The sequence below is a fragment of the Saimiri boliviensis genome, chromosome 17 (genome assembly GCF_048565385.1).
Source record: "Saimiri boliviensis isolate mSaiBol1 chromosome 17, mSaiBol1.pri, whole genome shotgun sequence".
NCBI classification, from domain to species: Eukaryota; Metazoa; Chordata; class Mammalia; order Primates; family Cebidae; genus Saimiri; species Saimiri boliviensis.
Genome location: NC_133465.1, coordinates 1,237,811 through 1,263,733, shown reverse-complemented (window position 1 = coordinate 1,263,733; position 25,923 = coordinate 1,237,811). Strand labels below are relative to the sequence as shown.

Genomic DNA, 25,923 nt, shown 5'->3' with positions numbered 1-25,923 from the left:
TGGAAATGAAGAAATCTACCAGGATTCGGGGTAGTGGAAGCATGACCAGAGCAGAAAGAGATGGTTGCACAACATCTCCCTAAACCCACCCTTGATCAAGGCATTATTTTGTGCCCTAAACTTAGCCCCACAAGTCTAGTGAGAACCATGAGTCCATACAGTATAGTTATTTGGCATTAGAGAAAGAGTACAAGATGCGGTCTTGTTGGAGACTGACTGGCTGGTGTTTTCCATCTTCCTTAAGGACAGAAAACGAAAGGAGGGCTGGCCACAGTGGCTCATGATGGCTGTAACCCCAACACTTTGGGGTAGAAGGGTCACTTGAGGCCAGGAGTTCAAGATCAACCTTGGCATCATACAGAGACTCCATCTTTACAAAAGTTTAAAAATTAGCCAGGCATGGTGACACATGCCTGTAGTCCCGGCTACTCAGGAGGCTGAGGTATGAGGATCACTTGAGCTCAGGTGGTCGAGGTTTGCAGTGAGCTGTGATCACACCACTGCACTCCAGCCAGGGTTACAGAGCAAGACCCTGTCGAGAGAGAGAAAGAGAGAGAGAGAGAGAGAGAGAGAGAGAGAAAAGCAGGGATTATAACAAGAGATATCTAGGTTACACCCAGACAAAACTTTGTGACTATAAGACTAAGGACAAAGGGGCTGGGTGCAGTGGCTCACACCTGTAATCCCAGCCCTTTGGGAAGCCAAGTTGGGTGGATCACTTGAGGTCAGGATTTGAGACCAGCCTGGCCAACGTGGCGAAAACCCGTCTCTACTAAAAATACAAAATTAGCCGGGCATGGTGGTGCATGCCTGTAATCCCAACTACTCACGGACTGAGGCAGGAGAATCGCTTGAGCCCAGGAGGCAGAGGTTGCAGTGAGCTGAGATTGCGCCACTGCACTCCAGCCTGGGCGACAGAGTGAGACTCCAACTCAAAAAAAAAAAAAAAGACTAAAGACAAAGGAAAGAAGGAGAAAAGAAAGGGAATCAGACAGAGGGAAGGGGAAGCCTTTGCCCAAAAATAAAGGAAAGGAGCTGAGCTGACCCCACTGTCCTGAGGTCTTTACTAGCCCTCAGGAGCCAGAGGGTGAAACCAGAGCATTCTGATGTTTGTCTTTATTCAGGAACATGCTTCAGTCCTGTCGAATGCCTGTGGCCTGTTAGACGACCTGTTTTGGGTGTGATGGAAGACAGGATCCTAGCCCCTATTTGAAAGTCGGAGCCCACCGCCTAAGCAACTTCTTTTTTTTTTTTTTTTTTGAGACGGAGTTTCGCTCTTGTTACCCAGGCTCGAGTGCAATGGCACGATCTCGGCTCACCGCAACCTCCGCCTCCTGGGTTCAGGCAATTCTCCTGCCTCAGCCTCCTGAGTAGCTGGGATTACAGGCACACGGCACCATGCCCAGCTAATTTTTTGTATTTTTAGTAGAGACAGGGTTTCACCATGTTGACCAGGATGGTCTCGATCTCTCAACCTCGTGATCCACCCACCTCGGCCTCCCAAAGTGCTGGGATGACAAGCTTGAGCCACCACATCCGGCCAGCAACTTCTTTTCTCTGCTCTAACTTTCTTGTAGAGCAGACAGGAGAAATCCCAGTTTTTCTTTTCTTTCTTTTCTTTTTTCTTTTAACAGCAAGTTTGACCTTTCTCTTAGTTGAGAGTCAGCTCCCCAGTAGAGAGAGCAGCTTGGCCCCTTGCCCCTTTAGTTTTAAAGCTTCTGAGTCACTTGTTTAAATGTAAAATAAAGCATCCTAGGGTAGATGTCACAGGATTCAGATTCAAGTACTGGTTCTGTCACACACTAGGTCACTTTAGTAAGACACTACACTGCCCTGAGACTTAATTTCTTCACCTTTAAAATGGGAATAGCAACACCTGTCCTGCTATATTCTTGCAAGGTGATTGTGAAGTTCAAAGAAGGTGTGACATCTTTAAAAAGCTCTACAGTTGTCTAGGGCTTATTGTCCTCCTGACTACCAGAAAACATTTTTTAATGTACAGAACATGTCAAAGCAGAATACCAGCTATCGTTCATCTTTTTTTCGTTTGTTTTTGTTTTCCTGAGATGGAGTCTCACTCTGCTGCCAGGGTGGAGTGCAATGGTGTGATCTCAGCTCACTGCAACCTCTACCTCCCAGGCTCAAGTGATTCTCCTGCCTCAGCCTCCCGAGTAGCTGGGACTACAGGCACGCACCACTACGCCCAGCTGATTTTTGTATTTTTGGTAGAGATGTGGTTTTACCATGTTGGCCAGGATGGTCTCAATCTCTTGACCTCGCTATCTGCCCACCTCAGCCTCCTAAAGTTCTGGGATTATAGGCATGAACCACTATACCTGGCTTTTTTTTTTTTTTTTTTTTTTTTGTAGAGACAGGATCTCACTAGCCCAGAGACAGGATCTCACCAGCCCAGGCTGGTCTCGAACTCCTGGCCTCAAGAGCTCTTCCTGCCCCAGCCTCCCAAAATGTTAGGATTACAGGCGTGAGCCACTATACCTGGCCATCCTTTGCATCTTGACTTGGCTAATAATGCCAAAGATACACTTGAATAATAAGCACAATCTCAAAGAGTCACTATAGGAACTAAAATACTAATAAAATGTCACGTGAGATGTAGCATATCATAGGTAAAGTGACAGGTTCTGCATGTATTTGGCAATCCTTGAATTCTTAATTCCATTTCTGCTGCTGAAATTCTGTCATATGGAGCATGTCTAAGAAGGTGAGTCCTACACATTCACCTAGCAAATGTCCCTTCCAGCAATAAAGCTCCAGGACCATAGAGGTAAAAATAGCATTGTCAATGGGACAGCTGTCATAAAGCTTTCCCAAAGCATCTTCTTAGATGTTGATGGTGCTCCTGTGAGAAAAGTAAAGCACTATTCTTTCTCCCATTTTATACATTGAGACACAGAGAGGTTAAGTAACTTTGTCTTAATTTACACAGCTAGTCAATTGCAGACGCAGGGCTAGAGTAATGAATAGAGCTGGGATATACATTAGAGCTCTAATAATCCAAACTCCTCATTTTATAGAAGAGGAAACTGAAGCCAAAGAGGTGAAGGACTTACCTAAAGACACACAGTTAGCCATAAATACCAGGAAAAAAACTCAAGACTCTCAGTCCAGTGCCCTTGCCCTGCCAGTCCAACGGTGCAGAGTCCTGACTCAGGCCTTGGGTTCATTTTGCTACACCTCATCGTTGGTCCTGCCCTGCACAGAAATGGCCAAAATTTCCCTTCCCTCAGGCACTAAATAAACTAGGCTGTATGCACCCTCCCAGGACAAGTCAGGACCCATGCAGGCCTCGAATCCCCAGCACTCTGATTCCACCCAGCTGGCTGGGTCCTGGGAGAACTAGTTCCATTTTCTACAGACTCCACAGCCACTCCCAGGGACTTTCAGAGGTGACTTCCCCGGGAAAGTGGTCCCAGCCCTAACCGAGGGGGTGAGGCACCTTGGCACAAGTTTTTAGGCCAGAGTAGGGTGAGTCACTTAAGGGGCACAGCCCTCCAGCTTCCTCTCCATTCAGCTCAAGCCCTGGGCTCCCTGAGAGAAAGGACGGGTGGAAAATAGGGAAGAGAGAGATCCTGGTCCTTGAACTTCAAGGCCAGGAAGAGCAGTCTAGACCCTGCCTTCATGAAGTGGGGCAGGGATGATCCCAGGTAGAACTCAGAGAGTCCCTAAGAGAACTGACAAGGCCCCAGGACAATGGAAGCCTAGAAGGAAAATGACCCCGTAGAAGTCTCGTGTTCAAGCTGGGATGAGACCTGGAGCTCCCCTCCCAGTCTTGTGTCTTCTCTTGAGATCCCTTTGTCCTGCCGACACTCCTGCATCCTGACCCTACACCCCTGCTCCTTCTCCCATGCAGAGTTGACCATTTCTCTCACCTTTGCTGAGGGAAACTGAGGCATGAAAAATGCCTCACAGAAGAGGGTTAGGGACACCTCCAGAAGCAGATGGACTTCCAACCACACCACCTCCTCACCTGGAGATGTGGATCTGCCTCCACTCCACAGAACACTTAGCCCTGACAGCATTAGGGATCCCCTTCCTGTATGCGTTTTAAAATTTTTTTGAATATATGCATGTTAGGCATAAAAGTATAAGGGAGCCCATAAATCCTGATAATCCCTGTTATAATACTTCAGTGCCTTTTATTTATTTATTTATTTATTTATTTATTTATTTATTTATTTTGATATGGAGTCTTACTCTTGTTGCTCAGGCTGGAGTGCTACAGTACGATCTCAGCTCACTGCAACCTCCACCACCCGGTCCAAGCGATTCTCCTGCCTCAGCCTCCCGGGTAGCTGGAATTACAGGCACCCACCACCATGACCAGCTAGTTTTTGTACTTTTAGTGGAGACAGGATTTCACCATGCTGGCCTCAAACTCCTGACCTCAGGCGATCCACCTGCCTCGGCCTCTGAAAGTGCTGGGATTACAGGCATGAGCCACCACACCCAGCTACTTCAGTGCTTTTATAAAAACATAAAATGTCAAGTTCTAAAAATTTATTTTTCTGATTCTTTCAGTGCCTCTGCTTGGCTGATGTCCTGGCCATGTGCTCATTCTGCTTAATGGGACTTTAACTCTGCCTTGCAACCTACAGGGTCCCAGAGGCGAGTTAGGAAGAAAGGCCCAGGACTTCCCCTCTGAAGGACCCCTGAAAAAGGCCCTCGCCCCCACCCCCATCCTGCCTCCACCCCACCTTGCCTGCCAGAGTACCAGGCACAGCAGCCCAGCCAGGAAACAGGAGACGCCGCCAATCAATTTCCCCACCCTCCTGCTCTGTCCAAGGCTTCAGAGTTCCAGAACCGGAGCCAACTCCCTGATAAGGGCTGGGTGTGTTTGTGGAGAGAGGCACAAGGGAGTGCTAGCCATGCTGACCTGTGACCCGGTCTCTCCCAAGTCAGTCACCTAGCAAAACTGCCTCTAAGGAGATATTAATTCCCCGGCTTCCTTCAGAAAGTCCTCTGTCCATCCTCCCTAAGAGAAAGGAGACGAGGAAGAGAACCAGCCATCCAGCTGAGGTCAGGCAAGTCAGAGATAGAAGCACCTGAATTGTGGAACAGAGGTGTAACTGCCATGTTCAAAGCAGTTCCCTTTTTACAGATGGATTGCATTCCAGAAGTCTATTATTAATTTTTCCTCTAAGGTAAATAAACGAGATAAACTATTTATTGAGCATTTACAATGTACCTAGCACCATGCTAAATGTACATTGTTTTATTTAATTCTTCTGAGAACCCGGAATAAGATTAAGAATAGGGCCGGGCGTGGTGGCTCAAGCCTGTAATCCCAGCACTTTGGGAGACCGAGGTGGGTGGATCACAAGGTCGAGAGATCGAGACCATCCTGGTCAACATGGTGAAACCCCGTCTCTACTAAAAATACAAAAAGTTAGCTGGGCGTGGTGGTGCATGCCTGTAATCCCAGCTACTCAGGAGGCTGAGGCAGGAGAATTGCCTGAGCCCAGGAGGCGGAGGTTGCGGTGAGCCGAGATCGCGCCATTGCACTCCAGGCTGGGTAACAAGAGCGAAACTCTGTCTCAAAAAAAAAAAAAAAAAAAGAATAAACTGATTTTATTCTCACTTTGTGGATAAAAAAAGAGAGGTTCAGAGAGATTAAATAATTTGTCCCCAGCCATCTGATGGAGTCAGGGCTGGGAACAGATTTTCATCCCCAAACCTGGTGGCTATCCCATGATGTCACATGATTTTGAGCAGGAAATAACTTGCCAAATTAAGCCACTAGGACATTTTTAATCCATTATGCATCCAAAAATAGTGTACATTTGCAAAGGGAAAAAAGGCAACAATAGTTCTGAAATACTAATGAATTAATGCAGAAAAACAGTGAAATGGACTAGGAAAGTTATGTAGAATAAGGAGTCTGTATGAAAAGTCACTTTATTAGGCCAGGCGCGGTGGCTCAAGCCTGTAATCCCAGCACTTTGGGAGGCCGAGGCGGGTGGATCACGAGGTCAAGAGATCGAGACCATCCTGGTCAACATGGTGAAACCCCATCTCTACTAAAAATACAAAAAATCAGCTGGGCATGGTGGCACGTGCCTGTAATCCCAGCTACTCAGGAGGCTGAGGCAGGAGAATTGCCTGAACCCAGGAGGCGGAGGTTGCGGTGAGCCGAGATCGCGCCATTGCACTCCAGCCTGGGTAACAAGAGCGAAACTCCGTCTCAAAAAAAAAAAAAAAAAAAAAAAGAAAAGAAAAGTTACTTTATTGAGAAGAGGATGTGGAGGTTGCCGAAAATGAATGTGAATGAAATCCACAAGGGGAAGCTGGATACTTGCAAAGATTTAAGGGTTTGCTGATCCTGGGTCTTAGTATCTAGCTTCATTCCCAACTTGTGCATCTTCCTTGAGATGGTAGCTGTGATTGGAATTACTTTAAGTTAAGAAATACAGTAGAGCTGGGCATGGCGGCTCATGCCTGTAATCCCAGCACTTTGGGAGGCCAAGGCAGGATGATGACAAGGCCAGGAATTTGAGACCCATCTGGCCAACACAGTGAAACCCCATCACTACTAAAAATACAAAAAAATTAGCCATGTGTGGGGATGTGCGCCTGTAATCCCAGCTACTCAGGAGGCTGAGGCAGGAGAATTGCATGAACCCCTGGAGGCAGAGGTTGCAATGAGCCAAAATAGTACCATTGCACTCCAGCCGGGGTGACAGTGCAAGACTCTGTCTCAAAATAAATAAATAAATAAATAAATAAATAAATAAATACAGCATGGTGGGCATGGTGGCATGCACCTGTAGTCCCAGCTACTCAAGAGGCTATAGGAGGATCACTTGAGTCAAGGAGTTTGAGGCTGTGGTGCACGATTAATAGCACACCAGCTATTTTTGCCAGTGAATAGACACTGCACTCCAGCCAGGGCAGCATAGTGAGACGCCATCTCTAAAACATAAAAAAGGGGAAAAAAAGAAAAAGAAAAAAGAAATAACAGCACAGAAAAGTGAGAGTAAGAGAAGACAAAATTATTTCTGTACAGGTAACGTAACAAGGAAGGGTAAAAATGGAGACTATGTAGGTAGAAGAATTTTCTGTGTAGAAGAATTATACAGCTTAGGTAACATTCTTCTTTTATTCAAGGTGACATTTAGGTAACTTTATCAGTGAGAAGGGCAAGCAGGGAGCCAAGTGCATTGTCTGCCCAAAGGGTAGAACTGGTGGTAGGTGAGAATTGTGCGTCACACTTATCTCTCCACTGGCCACAAATAACTTGATTACTGAGAGAGTAGCTTCCAGGTGTGTTAGGTCAGGCAGAGTCAAAGGCACCTGGACCCTGAGATGTTCTCCAATTATACCGATTTCCCAGAGGAGCTCATCCCTGTCCACAGCTTTATATCACCTACATGCTGAAATATTCTGGCTGCTTCTTTGAGCTCTAGGATCGTACAGCCAGTGGCACTTTGAAATCTCCACGGTAATCTTATTCCCACCCACCCCCATCTGTACCTCCTGTGGGCTTCCTCATATATTAAATGGCATCACCTTCCAAGCCAAAAACTTAGGAGCGTTCCTGATTTCTCTCTTTCATTCCCCACAATTAATCCATCAGCAGAACTAAAACAAACCTGGCTGACAGCCCTGCCTCTCTCTCTGACTTCATCTCACACTCTGTTTCTTCACACTTACTCTGCTCCAGGCTTCTTTCTGTTCCTTAAACATGTCACCGTCATTCCTAGCTTTTGAATTTGTTGTTTTCTCTGCCTGGAACACCCTTTCCCACCTCATTGCATGGTGAGCTTCTCATTCTTTAGGACTCAGATTACGTATCAATTCCTCAGAGACTCCACTCCTTCCTGACCTTCTGATGTGAAGTTTCTCTAAATTATTCTCAATCATATCACTTGATTTCTTTTCTTCATCGTACCGATTTCTCTCTCTCTTTTATTTATTTATTTATTTATTTATTTATTTATTTATTTATTTATTTTTTGAGACAGGGTCTCTCTCTGTCACCCAGGTTAGAGTGCAGTGGCATAACCTCAGCTCACTGCAACCTCTGCCTTCCGGGTTCAAACAATTCTCATGCCTCAGCCTCCTGAGTAGCTGGGACAACAGGCACGTGCCACCACACCCAGCTAAGTTTTTTATTTTTAGTAGAGATAGAGTTTCACCATTTTGGCCAAGCTGATCTCAAACTCCTGACCTCAAGTGATGTGCCCATCTTGGCCTCCCAAAGTGCTGGGATTATAGACATGAGCCACCACGCCCAGCCTCGGGATGTCTTATATTTTATTGTACCTAGCAGGGTACCTAGTACATTGCATAAATTAACAAATGAATGAATGAAAGAAGCTTTCTAATTCAAAAAACACATCTTTAGAGGGTCAAGTTTTTATATCAATTATAAAGTTAGTGGTAAGTGCATTTGCTGTTCTAGGACCTCTACTATATCTACATTGGGGCCAGGTGCAGTGCTTCATGCCTGTAATTCCAGCACTTTGGGAGGCCGAGGCAGGTGGATCACCTGAGGTCAGGAGTTCGAGACCAGCCTGGCCAACATGGCGAAACCCCGTCTCTACTAAAAATACAAAATTAGGCAGGTGTGGTGGTACTCACCTGTAATCCCAGCTATTCAGGAGACTGAGACAGGAGAATTGCTTGCACCTGGGAGGCAGAGGTTGCAGTGAGCCATGTTTGTACCACTGCACTCCAGCCCGGGTGACAAGAGCGAAACTCCATCTCAAAAAAAGCAAAACAAATATATATACATTTGTGGGGAAGATAACTGTTTTGTTTTTTTTTTAAGAAGCCAGAATTAGACATTCACAACCCAGCCATGGCAGAGCTAGCACCTGATCAGCTCCTAATCAAGACCAGAAGATATTCTAGAGAGTGTAGTTGTTTCAGGATGCATATGAATGGGGTATATGTGCATAATGCATATTATAATAGCTGCTGTCTACTATGTGACAGGCACTGTGCTAAGTGCTTTATAAGCACTCTTGTGATTAGTCCTCTCACACACAAAACCCCTGTAAGGTAAGTACTAGTATTAAGCCCAATTTACAGTTGAGAAACCTGTGGTTCGGAGAAGTGTCTTACTAGTTGGAATTCAAAACTAGGTGGGCCTGACTCCAGAGCCTGTTACTCTACTGCCTAGCATGGCCTGCTAGATTCCTACCGATGCCATAAGATATGAGTAGGTACTGCTGGCTCAGTAGGTACTGCAGGGCAGGTACTACTGGCCCAGTTTTAGGCATCAGGAAGCAAAGGTTCAGAAATATTGAAAGACTTGCCTGAGATCATCAGCTAGTCCATGGTGGCCTGGAACTGAGTCCAGATCCGTTTGACTTTAATCCCAGGACTCGTTCTACAGTTTATAGACCCTCCTGGGCAGGAGACAAGAGGTGAGACTGGGCAGGATGTATGTGCCATGGGCCCTTGGGCACCACGGGAGGGAAAAGGGTGCTGCGGACAAAGCTGATATTCCTCTCTCCCATAGGCATTCTTGGAGAAATACGGCTACTTCAATGAACAGGTCCCCAAAGCTGCCACCTCCACTCGATTCAGCAATGCCATCAGGTAGGGATGGAGGGATATGGAGGACTTAGAGTAGGGGTGCTAGGATGCCAAGCTCTGACCATGCCCTCCCTCCTCCTGAAAGCCCGGCTGGCCACACCACAGGGAGGCAGACCTCCCTGCCCTCACCCTTACCGCTCACCGTCCCCTTGCGGTCCCTTCCTCCCGACAGAGCGTTTCAGTGGGTGTCCCAGCTACCTGTCAGTGGCGTGCTGGACCGCACCACCCTGCGCCAAATGACTCGTCCCCGCTGCGGGGTTGCAGATACCGACAGTTATGAGGCCTGGACTGAGAGGATCAGTGACCTGTTTGCTGGACACCAGTCCCAAAGGAGGCGTAAGAAACGCTTTGCAAAGCAAGGTGAGCACTGTTAAAATCTGGCTAGGCTAAAATTTCCCAATGTCTTAAAGCCAATGGCTAGGAAAACAGCTGAGCCTGGGACTAGAGTTTGTCAGTAACCTCTCTTTCCTAGGGCAGGGGAGGAGCGGGTGAATAGGACCTCTTGGCTAGAGGACCAAGATTGAGAATACAGACATTTAAACCAGAATGACATCTACAATGATCAATTTTCGTTGAACAAGTATTTTTCCAGATCAAACCCCACAAAACCCACATAATTCCTTGATCAATTTTCAATGCAGTGCAGTTAAACTGTTACTACCATTTTTCATTTCTATTTACTGAAGTTATTTTCGTCCGAATCCATTCTTTTTCATAACGGTTGTTCAACAAAGATGTGATCCATTGATTTACTTTGTCCACAGCATATTCGTAACCACTTTATTGAGACATAGTTCACATACCGTACAATTTACCCACTTAAAGTATACAATTCAGTGGTTTTGAGGATATTTGCAGAATTGTGCAACCATTACCACAATCTAATGCCAGAACAGTTCATCGTTCATCGCCCTGAAAAGAAACCCCATGCCCATTAGCAGTCATTCCCCCTTCTGCCCTTCTCCTAGCCTCTGGCAACCATTAATCCACTTCTGTCTGAATGGATTTGCCTCTCTGAACATTTCATCATAGCACAGTTTACATATCGCAGTTTCCGCTGTCATGATTTTCCATTTGCAGCTTTATTTTCTTTCCTTGTTTTCTCCTCCTTCGTTTTGCCAAATTTAATATTCCAGGGTTAAATGGTACAGGTCTAAGATTTATGAAGATTTGATTCTTTTGTCAGTTTTTCCATAGATAACAAGCTTTACTATGTGTAATATTAACAAACTGATTGTTTTTACTAAGTCTAATTTTCTCTGCTCAATTTTTGCAGCTTTCAAGATTTCTAACAAAATGGGTGTTTGTTTTGTTTTGTTTTGTTTTTTGGTTTTTGGTTTTTGGGTTTTTTTTTGAGACGGAGTTTCGCTCTTGTTACCCAGGCTGGAGTGCAATGGCGCGATCTCGGCTCACCGCAACCTCCGCCTCCTGGGTTCAGGCAATTCTCCTGCCTCAGCCTCCTGACTAGCTGGGATTACAGGCACACGCCACCATGCCCAGCTAATTTTTTTTTTTTTTTTTGTATTTTTAGTAGAGACGGGGTTTCACCATGTGGACCAGGATGGTCTCGATCTCTTGACCTCGTGATCCACCCGCCTCGGCTTCCCAAAGTGCTGGGATTACAGGCGTGAGCCACCGCACCCGGCCAAAATGGGTGTTTTTAACCAGGTTTTCATCTGTCATTAATTTTACCAGGAACACTTTGGGCCATTGCCAGTTTTAATCGGTGTTGACTACTTTTACTGATAGTATCCATTAGGAACAGGACGGAAGGTACATAGTTTCTTCTCATTTCTTAGCTAATTCATAAGGAACTTGTGGGCAGTTCCCCTCCACTGTTGGAGGGCAGCTGTTTCCAGGTGTGTGCCAACCCAATTCTGCTTCACCTCCGTGCCCAGCCACTCTGGGTCCTCAGTACTGACTGCCTGCCTGCCTGGTAAAACAAGGAGTCAGCAATGGGGTCCGGCTTCAGAGTCAAGATGCCCTTGGTGTCAACCTGTTCTATGTCCCACCGTGTTTCTGGGCAATGGAGAGGAAGAGTGAAGCAGAAGAGCAGAGATGCGTGAGTTCAGGAGGCACTGGTAGAACACAGAGCAGCATCCCTGGAGCCAGAGGCCCTGGGTTCAAGTCTCTGCTGTGTGGCCTGGACGAAGTCACTCTGCTCACTGAAGCTCTGTTCCTTCATCCGAGACACAGGCCCTTCCAGGTTGCAAAGGAGAGATGGTTCCTGATTACCAAGTGGAAGGGGCTTGTGAGAAAGCGGTGGAAAGTGGGGCAGCCCCAGAAACAGTCCGGCAGCGGCACTTGGCCCTGAGCTCTGGGGCTGCTTCCTTCTGGCTGTATCGCACCTTCTTACACGTGTGAGCCACCACACCCACCAGAGCATCTCTTCTTGATAGAGGATAGTATTATTCAGTTGCCAGATAAAATACAGGATGCCTAGTTAAATTTGAATTTCAGATGAACAACAAATAGTTAAGGTTAAAAAATGGCTCGCGTCTTTAATCCCAGCGCTTTGGGAGGCTGAGGCGGGCAGATCACCTGAGGTCAGGAGTTTGAGACTAGCTGGGCCAACGTGGTGAAACCCCATGTCTACTAAAAATATTAAAAAAAAAAAAAAAAGAAAAAGAAAAAGAAAAAGAAGAATTAGCCTGGCATGGCGACATGCACCTGTAATCCCAGCTACTCTGGAGGCTAAGGCAGGAGAATTCCTTGAACCTGGGAGGTGGAGGTGGCAGTGAGCCGAGATTGTGCCACTGCACTCCCGCCTGGGTGACAGAGGGAGCCTCTTCTCTCAAAAAAACAAAAGAAACTTATCTGGCAATCTCATTTCAGGTGCCTCTATGCCTGCAGGCTTCCTGTTCCTTCACTGAGCTGGCGGAGGTGGGGGACACCAGGGTGTATCTGGGGCGGAAAGGAAGGAAGAGGGGAATGCATAGTTATTGAGTAGGTGTGACATGCCCAGCAGCTTCACGTGGCAGTCTCGTTTAAGCCTCACATCTTACCGCGGGAAAAGTCTTATCGACCCCATTTTGCACGTAAGGAAACTGAGGCTTGGAGAGATTCCATACTTGGTTATGTAAGTTTGCAAGTAGAGGTACTGAGATTCTAACCCATATTCTTTCCACACCGTCAGTTACCTGCTGGGAGTTGGAACTCCAGGGTTCTGGCCAGGCAGAGCTTTTAGCTCTCTTGCCCCTTCCTATCATTTTCCTTCCCTCTTCCCTTTTGAACTTCGGAGAAAGGGTGTCAGGGGTACAATGCCAGGTGCTATCAGGACCCGGAGGTCACTATGAAAACCAGCCCCTCCTGGCCAGGAGTTTGGGACGGGGCCTGAAGTGGCTAATTTTCTCCAAGGAAGCAAATCTGGAGGGAGACAGGAACAAGGGCTCAGGCTGCTGGCCACCGGCCAGGCCCTTCCTTCCTGGCAGGCACACCAGCGACACCCCCTACCCTGCTCCTCTCTCAGGAAAAATATCATTTTCTCTCAATTCCCATTCCTATTCATCCTCCCTATCTTTCCCCCAAACACACATAGGCACACACTCAGACTTTCCTACAGGATTTTATTCTGAGACCTGTCGCCTTCACTGGCAATCTAGAATGAGAGAACTGCCCACCCTCCCCCTCTTCTGCCTGCGAAGTGAGGGGCCCGTCTAGCAGCAAAGAGGCAGAAGGAGCCATCTCACACTATGCTAGTGGATTAAAGGTTTGCGAGGGGAAAGAAAGAGCCTGGGAGTCCATCCCCCACAGCAGGGTGTGAAAGAGCCCAGTGCCCACCAGTCTGGTGCCCACTGAAGACTCAGAGTGTGCCCAGCAGACGTGTGACTGGCACATCACCAACCCTCCGCCGCACCTCTGGACCCCAGGCCTTCCTCTCCCTTCCTTAGAGTCATTCCCTCTCCCCTCGTTAAGGGTTGGTCACTGGCTGGGAGGCAGAGGTTGGGTGGCTGCCAGGCCAAACAGGCCCAGGGAGCCGGCATTGCCTTGAATGGAGCTTGGCTCAGGGGTGGGAGGAGGGATGTGCCCCTCCCCCACTTGCACCAGTCGGGAGGAGAAGGGAGTCCAGCTCCACTCTCTCCAAAACCCTCCCTTTCATCTGGAGAATCTCAGCTTGTGCTTTGACCGGAAGGAGTGATGTTCGGGCAGATTTATAAGCCTGGAGTCCTGGCGAATGTGCCTGCCTGTCTATGTGGAATAACGGAAGAGCCCTGGATTAGGTGTCAGGGTCTGCCTCAGTTACTCACTCCTTCCGGGACCCTGGGCAGGCCCCTTGTCCAGGAGTCTCAGGTCTCAGTTACTGCACCCTTGGCCCCGGAGTGCTGCCTCCAAGCCGTGAGCCTTCCGCTCGAGGTTACAATCCCAGCCCCTGAGTTTGCCGGGCTCAGAAATAGCCCAGGGAGAAACTCGGGATCTGGCCCTTCCAGCCATGCTGCTGCCGGATGCACACGGAGCTGCAGATGCCCCAGACTCAGCTGACGGGGGCGGAGGCAGGAGGCCAGAGTCTCAGCCCTCTGGGAGGAGTTGCAATTTGGGGCAAAGGGAGAGAAAGCCTTTAACTCAGCAGAGATGGAAACATTTCTCTCAGTCCGTGACAAAACACCCCCTTTGTTCTTAGCTGTGTTCACCTCAGGGCTCTCCAAAGTCCCTGAGGAAGCCAGGAGGAGAGGGGCAGGGAAGAACGTCGAATGAATGAGTCTTGTGGTTGCTGGCTGGCCGTGGGCCCCCGGCCCTGGAAAGGGCAGAGTGAAGTGTCTGGAGGTGGCAGGAGGGTGTGAGGGCTGAAGAGACGCGGTGGGGGCTGGGGGGCAGTCACAGCTGTGGCCTCTGTGGCGCCACCTCTCCTCTGCTCTGACGCTGCAGGCAGAGGCTGGGATTTGCTGGTAGCCACAGGCACAGAGCCGTTTTCAGACTCAGCCCAGGCTGTGGGGAAGAATAAGACCCTAGACCAAGGGTTCAGACTGACTCCTTCAGACGGGGGCTTCTCGTGGGCAGAGGCTGTATCCCCTCCAGCACATGGGGACCTCTGCGGTCCAAGCCGCCGTACTGTCTGCCTTCAGCCAGGTAGTGTCACCCCAGCCAAAGGCGGAGCTGCCCCATCAGACCAGGGGCTCCTGGGGTAGGGCCTACACTTCCCCATCATCCCGGGGCTCCGGGGACCAGGCTCAGGCTCTGCAGCAGGTGTGACTGATGGGGGCTTTCTGGGTGGCAGGTAACAAATGGTACAAGCAGCACCTCTCCTACCGCCTGGTGAACTGGCCCGAGCGCCTGCCGGAGCCAGCAGTTCGGGGCGCCGTGCGCGCCGCCTTCCAGCTGTGGAGCAACGTCTCGGCGCTGGAGTTCTGGGAGGCCCCAGCCACAGGCCCCGCTGACATCCGCCTCACCTTCTTCCAAGGGGACCACAACGACGGGCTGGGCAACGCCTTTGATGGCCCAGGTGCTGACACGAAGCCCCCGTCCCGCAAAGCAGGAGGGGGACCCAACTCGGAGGGGCGGTTTGGGGGTGGCAACGAATTATTCACTCCCTGTAGCCGTGGCCGAGCCTCATCGCCCTGCAAAGAACCCTCAGGCTCCCCATCCTGTTCCAAAATGGGCACAGTGGTCCCTGCCCTATTATGTGCCACATATCCAAAGGGACAGTCAGAGGAAGCCCTGCATCTCTTTGCAAATTCCAAAGAGTATTACGCATTCTGGCAGAATCTCCTGAGGTCCCATCACCTGTCCTCCGCCTCTGGACAGGCCTGTGCTTCTGGCGTTCTTCCAGAGTGGCTATTCACTCCAGAGCCTTAAAAAACAGCCACTGCCCACCACTGCTCCCCCACCCCCAGCTACCATAGTCCCTGCCACAGGGCAAGAGGCACGACAGGGAAGTGCTTCATATACCTACACCATGGATAGTTCTGTTTGTCCCCAACCTGAAGGCTCTGGCTGCAATTCAGACCAATTGCTCCCTCTTCTGTCCAGTGCTGGCCTTCAGAACCTGAATATAGGCTAGCTGCACATTGCCTCTCCTAATGAAGAAAGGAAAGCTGATCAGACCCCTTCAAGCTGGGGACGTAAGCTCTTGTATGGCCTGGGAACTTGAGCCCTCCCTCACACCCTCCTGCTTTCAGTCAAGCTCACCTACAGCAAAGCCCACATCCAGGCCCTGCTGCCGGAACCTGGGTCAGGACCAGGAGAAATCTAGCTTTGCAAGAATCCACATGTAGTGCACACATGCACTTATACGTAACTGACTTCATCCACGTGATCTACGTGAGATGGTTCTATCCATACCTAGTTGAGAGAGCACTGCATCAGGAGTGAGGATATTAGGATCCTCAAGGAGCTCTCTCGTTTGGGACATACTTTGGCCTTTTGAGCAGTGGTCTTCTCCCCTCCCAAACCTGCCCATCCGTCTCCCAGTGAGAGCTGAACACAGTGAACAGTGCTTGAAAAAGCTGGAGGTATATTCAAAAGAGGCATGTATTCCTCCGACACACAGCCGACTCTCCACGCCCCCAGGATGCTCTCCTTTTAGTCCAGCCTCCCCATCTTTGTCAGTCCCAGTTGGCCTGGGATCCAAGAAGGCAAAGCTGGAGGGACCCTCAATGAGCCTCTATGCAAACATTATCATAGTGCAGTTTTCTGATTCCTGTGTCAGGGTCACCTGTCCCTGTGGAAGGCGAATCATTAGGGCTGGAACCCTGGAAACTGCACATCTAATAAGCTCCATCTGGGGCACACTACAAGCTTGAAAATCACTGATCCGGCCCAACTCCCTCTGCTCATTCCTATTATAAGCAGAGAGAGGCCCCCAGAGGTGCCCTGGCAGAGGAGGGCAAGAACAGGGTCATATATGTATTCACTTCTATATGTATGTATACTTTAATAAAAAGTAGATATATATTTACATACATACACATATTTATAAAAAGCATATGTATATATGGACATACTTTTTATTAAAGAAAGTATATATACATATAGAAGTGAACCATCTCAAATTTGGCCTGGTGAACTTTCATACACTGAACACTCCCAGCACCTAAATCAAGAAACAGAAGAGAAGGTCCCATCATGCCACCCTCCAGAGGTAACTACTCTACCTACTCCTAGATCTTTTTGAAAGTAATTCTTATGTAACCCTTGTGATGTGTTAGGCACTGTTCCAAGCATAATTTATTATTATTATTATTTTGGTTTTTGTTTTGGTTGTGTTTTGTTTGTTTGTTTGGAGACAGGGTCTCACTCTGTCACCCAGGCTGGAGTGCAGTAGCATAATCACAGCTCACTGCAGCCTTAACCTCCTGGGGCTCAAGAGATCTTTCCACCTCAGCCTCCCAAGTAGCTGGGGCTACAGGTGCATGCCGCCATACCTAGTTACGTTTTTGGTTTTTAGCAGAAACGAGGTCTCACTTTGTTGCCCAGGCTGGTCTTGAACTCCTGGGCTCAAGTGATCCTCCCACATCAGCCTCCCAAAGTGCCGGGATTATAGGCATAAGCCACCGCACCCGGCTGCATCATTTGTAATACACATGTACACACACACACACACACAGACACACAGACACACACCATTCAGAACAAGTCTGTGAAGAAGCAGCTCACCATCATCATTCCCGTTTGCAAACCAGGAAGTTAAAACATGGAGAGATTCAGCTAAAGGCTGAAGGTCACACAGAGCTAGCAGATTGTAAGAGTAGGAATGACGCCCAGATTGGTGGTCCGATGCTGCATCTGCACCACAGCGCCTCTGACACCCCCGCAGCCTAGTCATCTGTTCCCCTCTGCACACTCTAGCTTCTGCCCGACTTTAGGAGGAAAGTTATGCAGCAGAAAACAGCCACACACACCCCAGTGGTATTTGCGCTGGACCGCAGGTACTTGGGGGCGTTGCGGGCCAGAGCTGCCCCTGACCTCCTGCCCCGCCCGCAGGGGGCGCCCTGGCGCACGCCTTCCTGCCCCGCCGCGGCGAGGCGCACTTCGACCGGGACGAGCGCTGGACCCTGAGCCGCCGCCGCGGGCGCAACCTGTTCGTGGTGCTGGCGCACGAAATCGGCCACACGCTCGGCCTCGCCCACTCGCCCGCGCCGCGCGCGCTCATGGCGCCCTACTACAAGAGGCTGGGCCGCGGCGCGCTGCTCAGCTGGGACGACGTGCTGGCCGTGCAGAGCCTGTACGGTGAGCCCCCCGCCGTGCCCTGCTCTTGCTCCTGCCTGACGCCCCCACCCCCGGGCCTCCTGTCTTTCCACACCGGCTCCTCGCCTGGGACTTCCCATTCTCCGCGCAGGAATCTGGCCACCCTGCCGCGGATGCGCCCCAGTTCCAAAGCCCCATGCCCCCTCTCAAATCTGAAACACCTCGGACTCTTGCTTCCCGGGGTCCGTGGCTCTTACCTCTCCATCAGTCCCAGCCAATTTCTGTGCACAGTTGCCAACCCCGCTCCTTGCATTCCAATGACTGGATTTCTGTCCAACTCCCAGCCCCCTCAGCTCCCGCTCACATCATGTCCCCGCGCCCAGCACCCAGACCAGATCCTCGGGTCTACCTCTTCTCCACCCCAGACCCCAGAGCCTTCATTCCTGCCCCAGCCAGCAGCTCTCCCCAGCCGTCCTCTCACCATGATGCTGAGTTCCCCTGCCCACACAGCCTGCCCACCTCTGCCTGGTGTTGGGCTTAGACCAGGTCTTCTTCCCCAGGGTGGGCCAGTGCTGCTGTCCTGGGACCTGTCTCAGCCCAGGGCTGTCTCCCTCAGAGTGCCATGGGCAGAGCCGGGAGACCTGGGTTCAGGTCACCTTCCATCTCCGATTAGCAGATGCTCTTGGGCATTTTCCCTCTGTGAGCTCAAGAGCATAACAGTTGAGGCCCTGCTGACCTCACAGAGCTTTTTCGCTACTGGGTATGAGTGTGCTTTTTAGCCTGAGAAACTTATGCCCTGTAATGGTAACAGCTACTATTTCATGAGTACCTACCGTGGGCCAGGCATTTGACATGCAACACACCCACGAAGTATGCATCTCTCTGTCCACAGATCAGAGAGGTTAGGTAACTTGCTTAGGGTCATGCAGCTAGGAAATTGCAGACTGGGATTCAGGTGATGGTACCAGATAATAAGCTTGTTAGACTCTGCTTCACTCTCATAAGTGAAGGATAGTGACATAATTCTTTTTTTTTTTTTTTTTTTTGGAACAGTCTTGCTCTGTCACCAGGCATCAGGCTGGAGTGTGGAGTGCAGTGGCGGGATATCTGCTCACTGCAACCTCCGCCTCCCGGTTTCAAGAAACTCTCCTGCCTCAGCCTCCCGAGTAGCTGGAACTATAGGCTCATGCCACCATGCCCAACTAATTTTTGTATTTTTAGTAGAGACGGGGTTTCACCATGTTGGCCAGGATAGTCTTGATCTCTTGACCTCGTGATCCACCCACCTCAGCCTCCCAAAGTGCTGGGATTACAGGCATGAGCCACCGCGCCTGGCCATGATGTAATTATTCTAATTGCTGTAGTTATCACAGCCTGGGTCTCTGGACTCTGCCCTCACGACACCTGTGTTGCCCAGGAATCAGGGAAGAGGACGTCGTGCCCATCTTTGTTCCAAACCCTTGCTTAGTCCGCCACTCCAGTTTTATCTCAGGAGGTCTCTCTGTCCCAGGATGTTGGGTAGAAGGGAAGATTCTTGGGTTTATTTTGATGGTTAGCACCAACAACCAGGAACAACTCTTTTTTTTTTTTTTTTTTTTTTTTTTTCTTTTCTTTTTGTGACAGACTCTCGCTCTGTCACCCAGGCTGGAGTACAGTGGCATGATCTCGGCTCACTGCAACCTCCACCTCCCAGATTCAAGCGATTCTCCTGCCTCAGCCTCCCAAGTAGCTGGGACTACAAGTGTGCACCACCATGCCTGGTTAAGTTTTGTATTTTTAGTAGAAACAGGATTTCACCGTTGGCCAGGCTGGTCTCAAACTCCTAACCTCAAGTGATCTACCTGCCTCGGCCTCCCAAAGTGCTGGGATTACAGGTGTGAGCCAGCGTGCCTGCCCAGGAACAACTCTTAACCCCGTACTCCCACTCTGCTTCCTTGCCCCTCATAGGAGATAATCATGAAAGTAACCAAGGGAAGGTCTTGTGTGCACAGCATACCCTCTTCCCTACGTGTGTTCTCTCTCTTATCTTCTTGCTCACAAAGGGAAGCCCCTAGGGGGCTCAGTGGCTGTCCAGCTCCCAGGAAAGCTGTTCACTGACTTTGAGGCCTGGGATCCCCACAGTCCCCAAGGAAGGCACCCTGAAACCCAAGGTCCTAAATACTGCCACTCTTCCTTCGATGCCATCACTGCAGGTAAGAAGTTCCCACTGGCGCTTTACTTCTCTCTTCCCGCCTTTCCCACATCTCCTGGGGTCTCCAGAGCTGGAGTACCAGGTAGGGGGATGGACTGTAAAAGCCAGAAATCCCAAACCACAAGCACGCTGCAGGTCGCGGCCCCACACTAAGCAAAACACTGCTTCTTCCTGCCCACTTTCCCCACTGCGCCAACCGTGCACACCGTATCCTGTGCTTGTCCCTTTGGGAAACTGGCTTCCAGGACAGCGTCTTCCCTGGAAAGACAGCAGGAGGCTGATGGTCACGCCTCAACTCTCTCTTGTCTCTGGGCAGACAGGCAACAGCAAGTGTACATTTTCAAAGGGAGCCACTTCTGGGAAGTGGCAGCTGATGGCAACGTCTCAGAGCCCCGTCCACTACAGGAAAGGTGGGCTGGGCTGCCCCCCAACATTGAGGCTGCTGTAGTGTCACTGGAGGATGGAGATTTCTACTTCTTCAAAGGTACTGGCTCTGGGGCAGCTGGGAAAACTGTGCCCTAGAGAGGGGACAAAAGAGGGGGAAAGTCTCACACGAGTCCACGGTGGAGTCTCTATTCCACTTGGAACCTATGACCCTGGGGAAGACTCCATCACAAGGCACCTTTCCGTGGTGGATTAGGGAGCACGGAGTGCCAAGGTCCCAGGGAGCGTGTCAGAGAGGAGTCTAGAGGGAAGCAGAGGGCTGCTCTGATTTCTGCAATTCAGCAGATAAAGAGCTGGATCTTCACTGGAATCCTAGCCGTGTGGGGTTGGACATGCCGCTTAACTTACGAATGTGCATTTCTCGAATGGGGAATTCAATACTTCAGATTTGCCGGGGAGGGAATATGAGAAGATAATATTGCCTGGAGAGTGCAATATATTACTAGATGCGTGGAAATACTTAGGGAAATAGTATTCATTCGTTTGTTTTACTCATTCAACCAATATTGAGTGCCTTGTATGCACTAGACCTGGTTGGGTATGTGAGGGATACAGCAGTGAGCGAAACAAAAATTCTTGCCCTCATAGCATCATTAGTAGAGATGGCAGTCGCGATGTCCGTCTGCCCTCTGCTGACACCTGCTGGAAGTTTAGACAATAACGGTAGTCCCCACTACCACCTTGCTATTTGTAACCAGCAGTACGATGCATTTGATTGATATGAATACTAACCATTGCGCGCTCCAGCTTAAGGGGGAAACAGAGGTATGGGGAACAGAGGTGGGGTGGAAGGCCAATGAGTCACAGCCTCCAGCTCACCCTGGCTCTCCCAATGGTCCACAGGGGGTCAGTGTTGGAGGTTCCGGGGCTCCAAGCCAGTGTGGGGTCTCCCGCAGCTGTGCCGGGCAGGGGGCCTGCCCCGCCATCCGGACGCCGCTCTCTTCTTCCCTCCTCTGCGCCGTCTCGTCCTCTTCAAGGGCGCTCGCTACTACGTGCTGGCCCGAGGGGGGCTGCAAGTGGAACCCTACTACCCGCGAGGTCTGCAGGACTGGGGCGGCATCCCCGAGGAGGTCAGCGGCGCTCTGCCGAGGCCCGACGGCTCCATCATCTTCTTCCGAGACGACCAATACTGGCGCCTCGACCAGGCCAAACTGCGGGCGACCACCACGGGCCGCTGGGCCGCTGAGCTGCCCTGGATGGGCTGCTGGCATGCTAACTCGGGAAGCACCCTGTTCTGAAGGCACCTCCTCACCGCAGAAACTGGTGGTGCTCTCAGGGCGAAATCGTGTTCCCCACCCCTGGGGCAGAACCCGTCTCTCTGAGTCCCTCTGTAGAAGACCCGACAGCAAAGCCTCCATCTGGAAGTTTGCCTGCCTTTGTTCCTTGAAGAATGCAGCGCTGTCTGTTCCCACTGCATGGAGATGAGGGGTGGGATCGATCTTAGGAAAAGCAAAAAAGGGTCCCAGATCCCTTGGCCCTTTCCTCCAAGGACCTCTGTCTTTCCCAGGCCTTGAGGATTTTATTTCTTCTGCTAAAGGTACAGTTTGTTCAAGAGGTGACGGCCCTGGGATCCAAGCAGGGGGATGTGAAACTCAGCAGGCAGATTAGAGAGACCATCGTGCAAGACTGCGCCCTTCACCCCAGGACCTCCTGGCTCAGTTGTTGGAAAACAGTGTCATGTTTAGTCAGAGGCCTCACCCCCAGAAAGCATGGATGGGGGTAAGGGCACAGGTGTCTCCAACCTCAGAGGCCCTTTGTGGGGTCAGGATGCAGAGTGGGAGGGAGACTGATGCAGGTCCCTGCCGGTCCCTGGCTTTTTGTCCGGGGCTAGAATAAAGAAGTATCTTCAGCTGATGGGCTGAGAGGCAGGAAGCAGGCTTCCTTGGAGCGTTCCTTCATCCTTTGCAGGGATAGCAGGTGAGCACAGGTGCAGGGGAGGCCAGGGCCATGCTCTTCCATCCAAGCCAGGGCCAGTCAGCTGTGTGTGTGTGTGTGTGTGTGTGTGTGTATGTGGAGCTGTGATGGAGAGATGGGGCCTGCCTCTCCTCAAAAAGCAAAATGTCCTTGCCCCCCAGACCAGATGGGGAACCATGTGCAGCAGGGAGAGGTCAGGGGGCCTTCCTGGGGGTCTGCAATGCTGCAGGCGCTGGGGATGCAGCCTCTACAACAGGCAGCCCTGCAGGCTGGGGGTGGCCTTGTGCTCACAATGGCCGCATTCTCCAGGCCACACACGAGGCTTTCCCAAAGCTCCTGCTGTCTGGCCAAGAATAGCTGGGATTCCTGGAGAAGGAACCGGCTCCCCAGCCTCTGTGTCTTCTGCCTCCATCCATGCCAGCATTTATTTTAGCATCTGGTTTTCCAAGCTTCTCCCGCCCCTCCACACCTGCCAGTGCCTCATCTGCACAGCACTGACCTCAGGAAGCCAGGGAGTCCAGGGGAGGGGACGATTGTCTGGCAAGGCTTCAGTGCTCCGCGCCCCAGGGCCATTGTTGGCCCTGCCCCTTCATTTTCTTCTCTGCAGAGCGGCAGAAGGCCCTTTGACTGCCTTTGGATACAAATGGTTGTACCGTTCCGGGGAGGTGAGGGAAGAGGCTCCCTGCCCACGATTTTACCTCTAGCTTGAACCCAAGGAGGACCATCCCCACCCGGAGCCACCGTGCCCCACCTCAAAGCACTGACAATTTGATCAGAGGTTTTACTGGATGGTTTCAGGGAAAGAGGCAGGTTTGTCAGAGGGCTGAGGGAAGCTGGAGGTTGTTTTCTCTAGGCGATGCCTCTGCCCAGCGGGCCAGAAGGATCTGAAATACCCAAGAGGTGAAGGTGAGGCTGTGTGAGCGGCAGAGTCAGGTGTGCGGTGGCGCTGGTGCTGCGTGGGGGCGGGGGGCCCTGGGTGAGCGCTGTTCACAGCGGGCTCTAGGCTGTGCTGGGCCCTGCACTGGGGGCTCTAGGTGGCAGGTGGGAACCAAGCATCAACAGTGGGCCTTCTTGCTCAGCAGGGGCGCCCTGGGCGGTAGTTGAGAAGGAGCGGTTCTGTGGAATGGGCCGGAGAGGGCTCCGCGTCCCAGGAGAGAAGGTTGCGGGGCTGGAGGGTGGGGGGTGGTCTGGCCCAGGAAAGGATGGAGAGCACAAAACTGGGAGTGGGGGCGCTCAGTAGGCCCCAGCGGCCCCCGCCTTACCCAGATCCGGGTGATCCAGAACGCAGTGCGCCACATAGGCCGGGTGGCCGTGCAGACTGCGGCATTTCTTGCAGAAGAGGATCTCGCAGCGCGCACAGACCCCGCGGCGCGGCGGTCGTCGCCGGATCTCCAGCACGCACCGCTCCTCCGGGAGGCTCCGCTTCCTGCCGGCGGGGACCGGGCGCTCAGTGCCCGGGGCCGCCCCTCCTCCCCGGGGCCCCGGCGCCGCGTGCCTAGCGCTCCGGCCGAGGAGCCCGCAGTCACCTGTCGGGGGGAGCAGTCAGGGCGCCCCGCAGCACGAAGGGGCCAAGCCAGCCCCAGAAGCCGCTGTCCGCGCGCCGCAGCGGCGCCGCCTCCTGGGTGCTGCAGTCCGGGCGCAGCGGGCAGTAGGACACCGCGCGCCGTTCGCGGCCCTCGCCCCCCTCCGCCTCCCGCGGCGGCTCCTCGCCCCCCGCCGCGCCGTCCTCCGGCCCCTGCTTCGCTTCCTCCTGCTCCGCCTCCTCCGCCCGCGCCTGCTCCGGGTCCTTCTTCCACAGTGGGGTCTTCACACCTGCGGGCCCGGAGGAGGTCAGGGCTGTCCTGCGGTCGCCGAGACAGGGTCCGCGGGCATTTTTCAGTCGACACAGGGTCTCTCTCGGTCGCCCGGGCTGGAGCGCAGCCGTCTCGGCTCACCGCCACCTCCGCCGCGCAGGCTCGGGCGATTCTCCTGCCTCAGCCTCCCCAGTCGCTGGGATGACAGGCGTCCACCACCGCGTTTTTATTAGAAACGGGGTTTCACCATGTTGGCTGGGCTGGTCTCGAACTCCTGACCTCAGGTGATCCGCCCGCTTCGGCCTCCCACAGTGCTGGGATTTCAGGCGTGAGCCGCCACACGTGGCCCGGGATAATTTGTCAAAAATTGTTTGTAAATCGGCGCATGGTGGCTCACGCCTGTAATCTCAGCACTTTGGGAGGCCGAGGCAGGCGGCTGGCTTGAGCTCAAAGAGTTCGAGACCAGTATGGGTAACAAGGTGAGACCCTGTCTCTCCAAAAAAACAAAACAAAACAAAAAAGAAAACAACAAACAAACAAAACACTAGCTGGGCGTGGTGGCATACACCTGTGGTCCCAGCTGCTTGGACTTGGGAGGCTGAGGGGGGAGGAAGCTAAGCTGGGGAAGTCGAGGTTACGCGAGCCATGATCACACCACTGCACTCCAGCCTAGGTGACAGAGTGAGACTCCGTCTCAAAATAATTATCATTATTATTATTTGTTAATAATTATTAATTAATAATTATTAATTACTACTACTAATATTATTGTTATTATTACTATTATTTTGAGATGGAGTCTTACATATAATAATAATAGACGGAATAATATAATAAGAAAGGATCTTATTGTAATAATTATTATTACTAATTACTATTATTATTAATTATTATTACTTTCATTTTGAGATGGAGTCTCACTCTGTAGCCCAGGCTGGAATGCAGTGGCGCCATCTTAGCTCTCCACAACCTCTGCCTCCAGATTCCAGTTCAAGCAATTCTCCTGCCTCAGCCTCCCAAGTAGCTGGGATTACAGGCACGCGCCACCATGCCCAGCTAATGTTTTGTATTTTTAGTAGAGACGGGGTTTCACCATGTTGACCAGGATGGTCTCGATCTCTCGACCTCGTGATCCACCCGCCTCGGCCTCCCAAAGTGCTGGGATTACAGGCTTGAGCCACCACGCCCGGCCCTTTAGTTTTAAAATTTATTTTGTTTTATTTTATTTATTTATTTATTTATTTATTTATTTATTTATTTTGAGACAGAGTTTCACTTTTGTTGCCCAGGCTGGAGTGCAATGGCTCAATCTTGGCTCACTGCAACCTCTGCCTCCTGGGTTCAAACAGTTCTCCTGCCTCAGCCTCTCAAGTAGCTGGGACTACAGGCGTGCGCCACCACGCCCAGCTAATTTTTGTATTTTTTAGTAGAGACAGGGTTTCACCATGTTGACCAGGATGGTTTTTGGTTTTTTGTTTTTTTTTTTTTTTGAGACGGAGTTTCGCTCTTGTTACCCAGGCTGGAGTGCAATGGCACGATCTCGGCTCACCGCAACCTCCGCCTCCTGGGTTCAGGCAATTCTCCTGCCTCAGCCTCCGGAGTAGCTGGGATTACAGGCACGTGCCACCATGCCCAGCAAATTTTTTGTATTTTTAGTAGAGACGGGGTTTCACCATGTTGACCAGGATGGTCTCGATCTCTCGACCTCGTGATCCACCCGCCTCAGCCTCCCAAAGTGCTGGGATTACAGGCGTGAGCCACCGTGCCTGGCCAATAGGTGGTTATTTATAGAGTATTTTATTTTCTGGATGGGATTTGCTTCCTCCAAGTTGATCTTGCCTTAAGGAAGCTCTGCATCTCCCCTGGTGGAGTGGACAGGCGGGTGGGCTTACAGCA

At 51.1% G+C, this 25,923-nt stretch overlaps 2 protein-coding genes across 5 annotated transcripts in view; one reads left to right on the top strand and one right to left on the bottom strand.

Moving 5' to 3' along the window:
* The window catches only part of MMP28 (matrix metallopeptidase 28), a 42,256-nt gene extending 20,064 nt beyond the window's left edge, over positions 1–22,192 (top strand). For all 4 annotated transcript variants that reach the window (XM_074388031.1, XM_039476559.2, XM_003929347.4 and 1 more), the window contains 7 exons: positions 9,488–9,567; positions 9,737–9,924; positions 14,777–15,001; positions 17,482–17,727; positions 19,728–19,877; positions 20,193–20,360; positions 21,164–22,192. In XM_074388031.1, coding sequence (XP_074244132.1) covers positions 9,488–9,567; positions 9,737–9,924; positions 14,777–15,001; positions 17,482–17,727; positions 19,728–19,877; positions 20,193–20,360; positions 21,164–21,558 — 1,452 coding nt within the window. In that variant the 3' untranslated portion in view covers positions 21,559–22,192. The remainder of the gene's footprint in view (positions 1–9,487; positions 9,568–9,736; positions 9,925–14,776; positions 15,002–17,481; positions 17,728–19,727; positions 19,878–20,192; positions 20,361–21,163) is intronic.
* C17H17orf50 (chromosome 17 C17orf50 homolog) lies at positions 10,313–24,158 on the bottom strand (the record flags this gene model as incomplete). The annotated part of the gene is made up of 2 exons (XM_039475840.2): positions 10,313–23,660; positions 23,761–24,158. Coding segments are annotated over 2 exons (591 nt in total), but the record flags the coding sequence as incomplete, so codon positions are not given.
* Between the last annotated feature and the right edge of the window lie 1,765 nt (positions 24,159–25,923).